Below are 13,673 nucleotides of genomic sequence, written 5' to 3'. Positions count from 1 at the left end.
AAACAAAGGGAGAAACTCGAAAGGAGGTGCAAGAACAGAAGAATATCAGTGTATCAGTATGCAAATCATTGAAGATGACAGAACAGTGAATAAAGCATATACTATCTTAGGCTTTATTAATAACATTGAATTAAACAACAACTTATAGGCTGTGACCTTCCTCCTCCATCTTATACCCTTTTTACAATAGCCATTCATTTACTGTCTCATTGCAAATCATGCACCATCCCCCCAACATCCTGCAACACCCTCTCCTCACACCAGGACATCTGAAGGTTGTTATTTTGCTAGTTGTAATCTCTCACTACAGCTATAGGTCAATATCCAACACGTTTCACACTCTCTTTAGTGCTGATGGAGAATCAAACAAACTCAAAACATTAACTCTGTTTCTCTGTCCCTACAGATGCTACCAGACCTGCTGGGTTTTTCCAGCATCATCTGTTTTTATTAATGGGGCATTGAGTACCAGAGCCAGGAGGTCGTGTTGCACTTGTACAAGACACCAGTTAGGCTTCATCTGGAGTAATGGGTCCAGTAACAGGCGCCATACTTGAGGAAGGATATGAAAACATTGGAGAGATTACAGAGGAGATTCACAGAATGATTCCAGGGATAATGAACAGTAGCTATGACGATAGGGTGGAGAGATTGGGTCCGTTTTCCTTGGAGAAAAGGCAGAGAGAAGATTTGATATTCAGACTCCTGTGGGGTTTAGACAGAGTAAATAATGAGACACTAGGGGGCATCACAGTGGTTAGCACTGCTGCTTCACAGCGCCAGGGATCCGGGTTCAATTCCCAGCTGGGGTCACCATTTTTGCAGAGTGTGTACGTTATCCCAGTGTCTGTGCGGGTTTCCTCCCATAATTCAAAGACTTGCTGGTTAGGTAGACTGACCATGATAAATTCTCCCTCAGTATACCCGAACAGGTGTCAGAGTGTGGTGACCAGAGGATTTTCATGGTAACTTAATTGCAGTGTTAATGTAAGCCTAATAAATTTAAAAAAACCTGTTCCCATTCAAGCGAGCATCAAGAACCAGAAGAGTTAGATACCAAATAATTTGCAAAATGAGTAAAAGTGATGTGAAGAAAAAGAATGTTACACAGTGGATTGTTGGAGTCTAAAACAAACTTCTTGAGATGGTGGTGGAGATAGGTTGGATCGAAATATTTAAAAAAGGAATTGGATTGCTATGTGAACAGAAAGAATATACAAGGTTATGAGATAACGCAGAGGAGCAGAACAAGAAATGTATGGTAATGAATATTAACATAATTTAAATCCCAATAGCGGGCCAGGGGCTGAAGTCTCCAGCAGTTATTATAGCTCCCCACCTTCGGGGAGCTAGTGGCCCAACTCCACAAGGGTGAAGTGCATGCAGGGGGTGGGCACTCCCAGGGCATTGGGCCCCTGGCCGTGTGAGCCTGTGCCCCGAACACTGCACAACAGGCAAAGTGCCAATGTCAGTGCCAGTGTCCAGGGAAGTGCCAAGGGGCACAGGGCAATCGGTGGGAATGGGGGAATCCTGCTGCCATTCTGCATAAGGCTCAGGGAGGGAGGCAAGCAAGCAACTGGGGCTGGCCATTGGGAGGCTGCAGGGGGAAGGGAAGCGGAGGGAGGGTGGTCAGTTTGCTGAGGGATGTCAGGAGTGCCAGCACTGAGGGTGGGGAGAGCTGGCAGTGGGAGGTGGAGCGCGCTCAGTGGCGGTGGGATTTCATGGTCTGCCATTGTCAATGAGGTTTCCTGTTGAATGCACCCCTTGTCACTGGGAGACCCACGGCAGGGTGGGCCGTCAGGGAGATTCCCCTGCCAGCATGAACAGTAGCAAGGTTTCAGCGATAATCACGTTAGGGTATGTACAGAGAAGATTTACGAGGAAGTTACCAGAACTGGAAAATTGCAGGAATGAGGAAAGGTTGGTTAGACTGGGGTTGTTCTCCATGGAACAGATGTTGTGAGGGGAGATTTGACTGAGATGTACATAATTGTGAGGGCCTGGATAGAGTGGATGAGAAGGGCCTATTTTAACAGAGAGATCAGTGATTAGGGGCAGAGATTTGAAGTGATTGCTAGAAAGATTAGAGGGAAGATGAGGAAATTCTGCTTCAGAGAGTGGAACTCACCATCTAAAAGGGTGGTAGAGGAGGAAAATCACACCTCATTTGAACGGTGTGTGGATATGCACCTGGAGATGCTGGAAAGTGGGATTAGACACTAATGAGCCTATCAGCAGCAAACACAGGAGAGGAATGACCTGTGATTGGAAGGGCAAGTCCCCAGCAGAAACCTTCAACCTCACTGACCCGTCTACCAGCATTTGGAACAGTAGCTCAGGGGGCCACGTAGAGGGGACTTCAGGGGCTACAATCTGACCTGCAGGTTGAGGGTTGGACAAGCCTGTACTGGGATGCTACGATTTTTGGACACCCCCCCCACCACTTCCGCCCCACCCCCCCCACTGCCGCCACCTCCGCCCTCCCCCCCCACCGCCGCCACCTCCGCCCCCCCCCCCCACCGCCGCCACCTCCGCCCTCCCCCCCACCGCCGCCACTTCCGCCCCACCCCCCCCACCGCCACCACCTCCGCCCTCCCCCCCCACTGCCACCACCTCCGCCCTCCCCCCCCCACCTCCGCCCTCCCCCCCACCTCCGCCCTCCCCCCCACCGCCACCACCTCCACCCTCCCCCCCACCGCCACCTCCACCCTCCCCCCCACTGCCACCACCACCTCCACCCTCCCCCCACCGCCACCACCACCTCCACCCTCCCCCCCCACCGCCACCACCACCTCCACCCTCCCCCCCCACCGCCACCACCACCTCCGCCCTCCCCCCCCCCGCCACCACCATCTCCGCCCTCCCCCCCCACCGCCGCCACTTCCGCCCCACCCCCCCCACCGCCACCACTTCCGCCCCACCCCCCCACCGCCACCACCACCTCCGCCCTCCCCCCCCACCGCCACCACCATCTCCGCCCTCCCCCCCCCCCGCCGCCTCCTCCGCCCCAACCCCCCCGCCGCCACCACCTCCGCCCTCCCCCCCACCACCGCCACCACCACCTCCGCCCTCCCCCCACCACCGCCACCACCACCTCCGCCCTCCCCCCCCCACCGCCACCACCACCTCCGCCCTCCCCCCCCCCACCGCCACCACCACCTCCGCCCTCCCCCCCCACCTCCGCCCTCCCCCCCCCCCCCGCCCTCCCCCCCCCCACCGCCACCACCACCTCCGCCCTCCCCCCCCCCCCCCCCCACCGCCACCACCACCTCCACCCACCGCCACCCCCCCCTTCCTGGCCCCCCATCTACGCAGACAATGAAGATTGTGGTTAGTGCTAATTGCATCCAGAAATCATTCTAATGAGCTTGCAACACAAAGCTGACATGCTGTCTACAATTTAATTAATGTACACGGGCCAATTGTGCATCGCAATCCCCACCCCCATTTCAAGGCCTATCGAACTTAGCCCCCATTGTCTTACATCATTAACATTACTTCCGAATCACAAGATCATTCTTCAACCATGACTGATTCTACGCAAGGTGATGATTATAATACCGTATGGTCCTGCCAATCCTGCTAACTATCGGGCTACATCCATGTGGGCGCCATCAAAATGGTTAGACAAGAGTGAAAGGTCTTTATCCCTTACCAAATGTTAAGCTGTCGCTTAAGACACTGCGGCTTCCACAAGAGTTACACATGAAACAAACTCAACATTTTCTCAATTCAACTCATACGTTTGTTATTCAACTTTACATGACAGTTTAATAACATTATAAATGTTCCCTCTTAAGTAATTTAGGTCATTTCCAGCTCCTTCAGCTAAAACAAGTACTCTGAATATAAAGCCTTGTGATGTGGGTGGATCTCAATTTTCTTTCATAGCAGCTAAAAATAGTTCCGCTTAGAATTCGCTTTGTTTTCTCCACTGTTCGATCTCTGCAATTCTTAAATTGACAGGATATATAATTACTCTTCATATAGCCACCAGGGGGTGTAAAAGTACTCTGGGCAACTTCCTGCAAAGCTTCTTCTTTGAAGAATCTGGGCCTTTTCCCACTAGCACAGTGGGAATACTGTGCAAGTCCAAACTCCAATCCTTCCACAACGCTCAGCTGTATCAAACCCTTCTCCACCTCCAAGCCAACCTGAACAACCTTCAGTATTTCAATTCCTGCTTCCAAGGCCTGCAGGGGTAGGCCAGAAAACCAAGTTCAAATAAAACGTGAATAAATACTCCTTCCTTGGAAGTGGAGTGCGATGGGAGCCCCATCAAAGAAATAATCATCCTTTATTGCACTCAGATTGCAGATATTAAACATGCAACAAAAAACTACCTCCTGTGCTGTTTGCTTTATCTCCTCGACGTAAGTCATCATGGCTTCTTTTTTTGACAAGTTCCCCAGAGCTTTCCACGCGTCCCTGCAGGAGGTAGAAAACACATCTGTTCATTTCCAGCGAGTGCTTATTCTACCCAGCGCACATCAAATCCCATTAAAAGTGATCCCCAACCAGTGGAGAGAATAAATAGTTGACAAAGATATCATCTCATTTCAATCACATATTCAAGCATAGCTGAAGCAGCTCATTATAAAATTGCCACTCTCATTGCAAAGTAAGTTGATTGTACTTTCATGTAAAACACCTTTTAAAGGGGATTTACTAAGATTGCTTCAGTCCTTTTCTGCATTGTGGATCACTACGTGTTACAAAATTGTGACTTAATTCAATGAACAGCAGTTTTGTTTTGCTCACAAAACCCATCCCAAACTCTATTGTACCATGGAGAAATATATTGTTGCTTTTTCAAAACAAAAGTTATGAAGAAGCATTTTCATTGAATCACAGAATCCCTTCAGTGCAGAAGTAGGCCATTCAGCCCATCAAGCCTGCACCAATAACAATCCAACCCAGGCCCTATCCTCATAACCCCCACCTATTTATCCTACTAATCCCCCTGACACTAAGGGCCAATTTAGCTTGGCTAATCAACCTAACCCCCATATGGGCAGCAAGATGGCACAATGTTTAGCCCTGCTGCCTCACAGCGCCAGGGACACGGGTTCGATTCCCGGCTTGGGTCGCCGTTTGCAGGAATTTCCAAATTCTCCTTGTGTCTGCGTGGGTTTCGTCCGGCTGTTCTGGTTTCCTTCCAAAGTCCGAAAGACTGCTGGTTAGGTGCACTGGCCATGCTAGAGTGTCATGGTGTGATTACTAGGGGATTTTCACAGTGTTAATGTGAACCTATTTGTGACACTAACAAAATAAATAAACATATGGGAGGAAACCAGAGCACCCAGAGGAGACCCATGCAGACACAGGAAGAATGTGCTAATTCTACACAGTCCACCCAAGTCAGCAATTGAAGCCAGGTTCCTGGTGGTGAGAGGTAACAGTGCTAACCACTGTGCCACCCAAACATTGAAGGGGGCACTCAGATGTTTCTTGTTAATCTGTCTTTTTCCCTTGCAATACATTCTAGCTAGGAGGAGGTCAACTTGATCTGGTTGGACATTCTGGCATAACTTATCTGGTATGACTTATCTACAGAATCCCTGCTCCAAAAGCTAGTGTTTATTATAATCTTCAACTCAAGTCACAACATGGAAGATAAGAGAATATAGACCATTTTAGACTTTGTTACTGGAACCTCAGTTCTGATGTGCATTGTAATTAATGAAGGAAATATTTTGATTAGGAGTTGCTACAACTACATTCATGTGAATTTGAATAGTTGATTGCAGAAACAATTGCTGACATATCTAGTACAGAGCGAACAAGTTATTTACGATGGATTGGGGAATTTTACTTAAAGGTGCATCAGTTGCCCGAGATAAACACGCAGGTGTATCAGGTGATGAAGAAGGTAAATGGCACGTTGGCCTTCATGGAGAGGGGATTCGATTACAGAAGCAGGGTTGTCTTGCTGCCATTATACAGGGCCTTGGTGGGGTCTCACCTGGAATATTGTGTACATTTTGGTCTCCTTATCTGAGGAGGAATGTTCTTGCAACGGAGGGTGTCCAGCAAGTGTTTACCAGACTAATTCCTGGGATGGCGGGACTGATGTAGGAAGAGCGATTGAGTCAGTTAGGATTATATTCACTGGAATTTAGAAAATTGAAGGGGGATCTCATAGAGACCTAGAAAATTCTATCGGAACTACCTCCGGGTGCTCCGGTTTCTTCCCACAGTCCAAAGATGTGCGGGATAGATTGATTGGTCGTGCTAAAAAAAAATGTCCCTTAGAGTTCTGAGATGCATAGGTTAGAGGGATTAGCAGGTAAATATGTGGGGATATGGGGTTATGGTCTGGGTGGGTTATGGTTGGTGCAGATTCAATGGACCGAATGGCCTCCTTCTGCACTGTAGAGATTCTATGTTCTACGTTGACTAGGCAGGATCGATGCAAGAAGGACGTTCCCTAAGGCAAGGAGGTCCAGAACCAGGGGTCACATTCTTAGGGTATAAAATATAGCATTTAGGAATGAAATGATAAAGCATTTAGGACTGAGATGAGGAGAAATGATTTCCCCCAGAGAATAGTAAAGCTGTGGAATTCTCTACCACAGAAAGCAGTTGAGGCCAAAACATCATGGGTGAGATTTTCTGGTTGCACTTGTCCCAAGGTCGGAAAATCCCGTCCAAGGTAGGCAGAACTTTGCGTGGTCCTGTATCGCCTGCTATGATTCCCGTAGTGGGCAGGACAGGAAAATTCCACCCTGTAAGGAGGAGGTAGATATGGCTCTTGAGGTGAAAGGGATTAAAGGATATGAGGGGAAAGCAGGAAAAGGTCATTGAGTTGAATGATCAGCCATGATCATGAATGAATAGCAGAACAGGCTCAAAAGGTCGAAGGGGCCTACTGCTGCTCCTACTTTCTATGTTTCAATGTTTCTCAGCTGGTATGTAAGAACTCAACTGCCATGATTTACTGTTTCATGTAGGAGGTGAAAACAAAGATGAAACATGAAGATTCATTAACGTTAAAGCAATCTTCCTTACCAGGTGACAAATGGTACCTCTGATCCTGCGAGTTATGTTGTGACAAGGAATGGAACCAGTCAGTGATTTAGAATGCAAGGTTATGCAATTTGTTTGGCTTGCTTTTGGGCTTGGGTTGGGAGGAACATTTAAGCCTTTTCCCCAGGAGTATAAATGGATTAAGTATAGAGTCTTCAACAACACAGTTTACAAGTCATCCTTTGAAGGAAGAGACTGGATTGGCTTAATGACATTTTCTTGTTTAGTGCCTTTTTTTAAAACGACATTACAGTTACTAATAATGAGGAAGATACGCACAATAATGAAATACAACCAATTAACGAGGCGTTGAGTTGCCAGCCGGCACCTAAACTGTCTGTGGGATATGTCCCCTTGAAGAGATCATGCACTTTGTATTAGGGAAGTTTTACAGGGGAAGTGATCTCAGAGTTTTAAATATGTTGATGGATTTCCACGTACATAGTCATCCAGTCAATCCCAAAACATATTTATCTAAACTGGGTTAGGGATAACTTCTAATTTAAAATAAATTATTTGATGATAGGGTGTGACTGTTGCTGGCAAGATCAGGATTTGTTGCCCATCCCTAATTGCCCTTGAACTAAAGGGCTTTCTACAGCATTTCAGAAGTAAGTTAAATGTCAACCATATTGCTGTGGATCTGAAGTCAGAGACAGGCCAGACCAGATAAGGATGGCAGGTTTCCTTCCCTAAAGGATATTAATGAACCAGATAGGTTTTTACAACAATCTATGATAATTTAATGGGTCACCTGTTGACAACTGTTTCATGGTCACCACTGCTAACTTTTACTTCCAGATTTTATGAATTGAATGTTGCCATGGTGGGATTTGAACCCATGACCTCAAGCTTGGATCTCTAGATTACTAGACATTACCACAACATCATTGTCTCCCCCAACTGACAATTGTTTCATGGTTGCCATTACTGAAACTAGCTTTTAGTTCCATATGTTAAAATTAATTGAACTCATATTCCATCAGCTGCAGTGATGGGATTCGAACCAATGTCCCCAGAGCATTAGGCTCAGCATTTAACTTACTAGTCCAGTGACATTATCACTACACCATCGCCTCCCATACTTAATACATTTAACAGTATCATGAATATTATTTAGCACCTTTTAATATATATACTTCTTATTCCGTCATGGGACATGGGCGTTGCTGGCTGGGTCAGCCCATCCCCAAGGGCATTTGAGAGTCAACCACATTGCTCTGGGTCTGGTGTCACATGTAGACCAGAGCAGGTAATGATGACAGATTTCCCTCCCTAAAGGGCATTAGTGAACCAGATGGATTTTTACAACCATCAACAATGGTTTAATGGTCATCAGTAGACTTTTAATTCCAGATTTTTATTGAATTTAAATTTTACCATCTGCCACGGTGAGATTCAAACTCGAGTCCACAGTACATTACCCTGGGTCGCTGGATTTCTAGTCCAAGGGTAATACCACTATACCACTGCCTTCCCCATACTACAGGTGGATAGAGGATGTTAAATTCATTACTATTTTCTGTAATTTATTGAAAAATTGCACTTTCATTATTTTACAGATTTCTAATGGTGATTTCTAATACAAAGACTCTCAATTTTTGTTAGTTAAACCTTCTCTCTCTTTGATCTTCCAAACCTCTCAAGTGCAAGAAAATGCAGATATCCGTATTTACTGACAAGCTTAGGATCCTCACATTAAATACATAAATTCACATCTCTGGCAAAATAAATCATCTGGGCACCCTGATCCCCACCTTAAACACAAGAGAATTTAAAGGTTACCATTTTATACGTCCGATAGGATCCCAGAAGCCAGGCCTGCTAATGCTACAAGGGCCTACGGTCGCCTGCTTGTAGTAACTGTAAAACTTCAACATCTTCTCATGGGACGGACGGTAAGTACCTGCTGACAGAAAGCCAAACTTAAGAAAAGTGAATTTTTAAAGATCCTGTTTTCCACCGACTGGCCCACTTGTTGCCATCAAACAGACAGAAAGGAAAACAATTCAGGTCCCAAAGACATGCAGGTTAGGTGGATTGGCCATGTTAAATTGCCCCTTAATGTCCCAAGATGTTTAGGTTAAATGGATTGGCCATGGTAATATTGACCCTTAATGTCAGGGGATTAGCAGGGTAAATATGTGGGGATCACAGAGATAGGGATTGAATGGGATTGTTATCGGTGCAGGCTTGATGGGCTGATTGGCCTCCTCCTGAACTGGAGGGATTCTATGATTTTCAAGGTTTCCATAGTTACCATTGACATTGATCCACGTTTGCTTAATAAGTGGTAGGATTTGAGTTGTGCCAATTGGGCTTAGATATACTTACGCATCAAGATTGTGAAGTGCTCCACACAACAGTTCAGCCAACCAAGGGGAGTAAACACCAGCTAGAGGACTGGGAATATCTTCCAGCTGGTAATCAAATACTTGGCCACTTCAGTTCCAAAAAACTCTCAATTCACACGACTTGACAATGTTGGCGAGAGTGAACCCGAATTGTAACCATAGTGATGAACATTTTAGGTATACTTACTGGGAAAGACATTGCAGAACCAGGACAGGAAAAGAAAAACGTGGCACATGTCCAAGAGAACTGCATAGCAATCTGCATACGCTTATTTTCGGTTGTCATGGTAACCAGTGGGTGAACGACTGGGAGGCTTGGTTACACAACTGGGCAAATATGAGGATCCGTGGCTCAGAACAATGGAACAAAAAGTTGTATCTCAGAATGAGAAATGAAGTGACTTAGCAGCTGGTGACTCGGAGCTGCGGGGCTTTGTAACACACCCTCACTATCCATTCTATCTTCCTGTTCTTGGTGATGTTCTTCTGAGGTTCACATGTGATCTTTGGGCGTTTAATAATCCAGCTTCAATTGTGTGTGTGTGTGTGTGTGTGTGTGTGTGTGTGTGTGTGTGTGTGTGTGTGTGTGTGTGTGTGTGTGTGTGTGTCTCTCTCTCTCACACACAGAGAGAGAGACACTTTATCCATGATTGCTGACCCAAACTCTCCTCACACAACTTTAGACAGCAAGGGCAGCATGGTGGCACAGTGCTTAGCACTGCTGTTTCACAGCACCAGGGACCTGGGTTCGATCCCCGGGGCTTGGGTCACTGTTTGTGTGGAATCTGCACATTCTCCCTGTGTCTGCATGGGTTTCCTCCAGCTGCTCCGGATTCCTCTCATAGTCTGAAAGACATGCTGGTTAGGTACATTGTTCCAGCACAATGTGGGAGAATTTAGCATGGCCAGACTCCAGAGTGTGGCGACTAGGGGATTTTCACAGTAACTTCATTGCAGTGTTAGTGTAAGCCTACTTGTGACACCAATAAATGAACTTTAAACATTAAAAACTGTCATTTTTATTTTCTTCGCCTAACGTGGTACTTATCTTCTAATGAAGGGTTTACAGTCACATTTTGATCTCCCTTCCCAGTGTGATTTTTTTTTCACCTTCCCCTTTATAACATGGCACCCCGTGTGCTGCGCAGAATGGATTTGGCACCACAAAGCTCAGTTCCTTGCCCAAGAGGTTCCAAGAACTGCAAGCCAAGGGCAAACCACAGGCTCTATGCACGGACAACAAACATTTACCTCAGGCTCAGCTGTTGTGACAGCACTTTCAACTGCAACTCAGAAGGTTTTGGGTTTAGACGCCACTTCAGCAGAGAGGTTAGGCTTATGTTCCTGTGCAGCACTGGAGCAATGCCATGTAGTCAGAGCCTTCAGACCAGGCATTAAGTTAAGCTTCCATCTTCATGTTCCAAGTGGACGCAAGAATCACAGGGCAATCCTGTGCCAGGGCCCAGATCTGTCCTTCAGCCAACAGAGCAGAAGATTAGCTAATCCTTGTTTCTGTGGTTATGACTCATCTTTCATTCCCTCACCCTAGAGTGTAAATATCTCCCCATTTCTATGCCTTTTAGCTTTGTCAAAAGGTCATCTGGACTCAAAATAACAGCTCTTTTCTCTCCTTACAGATGATGCCAGATCGGCTGAGATTTTCCAGCATTCTCTCTTTTGGTTAGCTATTCATTATCTTGGTAGCTATTAACGGAATCTTGTGTTTACTTAAACTTTATTTATTCGTGTCACAAGTAGGCTTACATTAACGCTGCAAAGAAGTTACTGTGACATTCCCCTGGTCGCCACATTCCGGCACCTGTTCAGGTACACTGAGGGAGAATTTAGCATGGTCAATGCCACCTAACCAGCATGTCTTTCAGACTGTGGAAGGAAACCGCAGCACCCGGAGGAAACCCACACAGACATGGGGAGAACATGCAGACTCTGCACACATAGTGACCCAAGCCAGGGATTGAACCCGGGTCCCTGCCATTGAGGCAACAGAGCTAACTACTGTACCACCACTTAATAACAAGAAGTAACAGCTTTTCTACATGATATCTCTGCGATGTGGTAAGAACTTAAATCAGGACAACTTGTTTCCTTATTCAGTTACCTCCAGATCACAAATGTGCTCCAGAGAGCCATGCATGTTTTAGAAGCCCTTGTGACAACTGGCCACTTTCCGCTACACATTCCTCTCCTCAAAAGGTTACACAAAGCATTTTCTTGTGCGCTGCATTCACCTCTGTATTGACAGATTCCATGGCAAACTACAAAACGGTCAGATGCGATGAAAATGGATGTTTTTTTTGCACAAGTTAAATCAAACTACCATGTATTTTTGTAAATCATGTCTGAGCAGCAACCAAGAGTAAAGCAGGGAAAGGATAAAATAGGGAACAGGGTGTTCTTTACAATCGGTGCAATTAGTAGTCAGGGTGCTGGGAACCAGAAGCAGTTCAGACACATGAGGTGTTGAAGAAGCAGCAGCAAGAGAGAGAGAGAGAGGCAGCCATCCCCAGGAACCAATTTAGCCAGCGGTTAGGAGCTGAAGGGGGCAGAACAGCCACAGGAGGGGACCAGCCATCGTCAGGAAATAACTGAATTAGGGATGAGGTGTTGAAGGGAAAAGCCAGTTTGTGCAAAAGATTTTTTTTTCACCGAACCAAAGACCATTCCCTAGTTGTGGTCACTTAAACTGTACAGTGCGGTAATCACCGACTAGATTTGACCAATAGGTTTATGGTTGCTGTTTGGGAAACAGGAGCCTCAGCAGAATTTAGGATTACAGACAAAATTGATACTTTTGGGCTTTCAGTTTTGGAGGGACTAAGTTAATTTGCCAAAGTATATGACTGTTCTTAATAGTTCTTTTTATTATCTTTCTTCTAAATCTTTTTGTTGCTTAATAGAAGAGAAGTTTGAGTTTTCACTGTTTCTGCAAATGTTTGTCACTGATATCCAAAATAAACATTGATTTTAATACCACTCTACCACGATGTGACACAAGGCTCTAAATAAAAGCAGTAACATAAAGCAACAGTTGTGGGGGGAAACCCACCATGATTGACAGTTGTAGCAAAAGGCTGCCAAGTCAGATTCATAAACCAGCCATACCAAGCACAGTGTGACTATCTGTTGGGTGGGACACGGAAGCGGAAATAACTGGCTCCCGCACGTTTTCTAGTTGTTCCCACAACACACACACACACAAACACACACCCCCCTCTGTGCAGTGGTAGGAGATACCGCAGAACGTTTAATCAAAGCAAAAATCAGCCAGGACCCATGTCTCAGCCTGTCCCCAGAAATGTGAGGGCTGTCCGAGATGTATAAATGCACAACTCTGCTAACGAGAAGGTACCAGGCAGTCCTGATGCCCTTTCTGATCACCTCTTATCATCCTCACAATACACCCTCTCACACAGGGAGAAAACGGCATTCCTCTCCCAGACACTGAGAACTCATAGATTTTTCACAAACGTGTAAATGTCTTGATGTTTGTTGAAATATTTTGACTATTTTTCTGTTTGAATTTTCAAATCGACTTCATTAAATGCCTTTTGAAGATAAAAAATATTCATTATCAATTAGCATTTAAAAAATCAGGAATGTTAACTTAATGGCAGTAAATCATTCCTGCTTGCTAATACAAACTACTTAGAATCATAGAATCTCCGCAGTGCAGGAGGCAGCCATTCGGCCCATCGAGTTTGCATGATCCTTAAAAATATTCTAGCCAGGCCTATGACCCCACACATTTACAATGGCTACTAACATCAAGGAACAATTTAAAAATCTACCTAACCCCGTGTGTCTTTGGGCTGTGGGAGGAAACTGGAGCACTCGGAGGAAACCCATGTAGACGCAGACGATCACCCAAAGCCAGAATCAAACCCAGGTCCCTCGTGCTGTGAGGCAGCAGTGCTAATCACTGTGGAGGGTGTCCTGAAGAACCATCATCTCACAGAATGACAGTCACAGCAGAGGACAATTATCAAGAGGCAGAAAGTGGTTGCGGGTTCCTCGCGGGCTGGGGAGACGGGCTCTGCTGTGTACACTTAGCATGTGAGAGGGAGGTGATGTGGGCTGAAGCCTCCCCCTCCCATCCCAGGATCAGATTCGCGGATCTCCCTTCTCTCCCAGAGCTCAGCCAACCAGAACTCAAGTGGGGAAGGGGGGTTTGTGAATTGGTCAGGACAAGAACTGTTCGCCACAGGGAGAAGAGAAAGAAAGGATGGGAGAGAGAGGGAGGGAGAGAGAGAGAGAGAGAGAGAGAGAGAG

The 13,673-nt window shown here is 46.1% G+C and overlaps 1 protein-coding gene across 8 annotated transcripts in view; it reads right to left on the bottom strand.

Moving 5' to 3' along the window:
* The window catches only part of acbd4 (acyl-CoA binding domain containing 4), a 90,968-nt gene that overhangs the window by 50,218 nt on the left and 27,077 nt on the right, over positions 1-13,673 (bottom strand). For 3 of the 8 annotated variants that reach the window (XM_080213494.1, XM_080213496.1, XM_080213500.1), the window contains 2 exons: positions 8,815-8,935; positions 4,344-4,428 (listed from right to left, as the gene is read on the bottom strand). In XM_080213494.1, coding sequence (XP_080069620.1) covers positions 4,344-4,428; positions 8,815-8,935 — 206 coding nt within the window. Of the gene's footprint in view, positions 1-4,343; positions 4,429-8,814; positions 8,939-9,363; positions 9,383-9,570; positions 9,621-10,634; positions 10,728-13,673 lie in introns of those variants that run through there. The other 5 variants (XM_080213491.1, XM_080213495.1, XM_080213499.1 and 2 more) reach the window with 4 other exon arrangements.

This window comes from Carcharhinus amblyrhynchos, chromosome 27 (assembly GCF_965287045.1).
Source record: "Carcharhinus amblyrhynchos chromosome 27, sCarAmb.v2.hapA, whole genome shotgun sequence".
NCBI classification, from domain to species: domain Eukaryota; kingdom Metazoa; phylum Chordata; class Chondrichthyes; order Carcharhiniformes; family Carcharhinidae; genus Carcharhinus; species Carcharhinus amblyrhynchos.
Note: the sequence above shows the minus strand (reverse complement) of the source record. Positions and strands in the feature narration are given on the sequence as shown.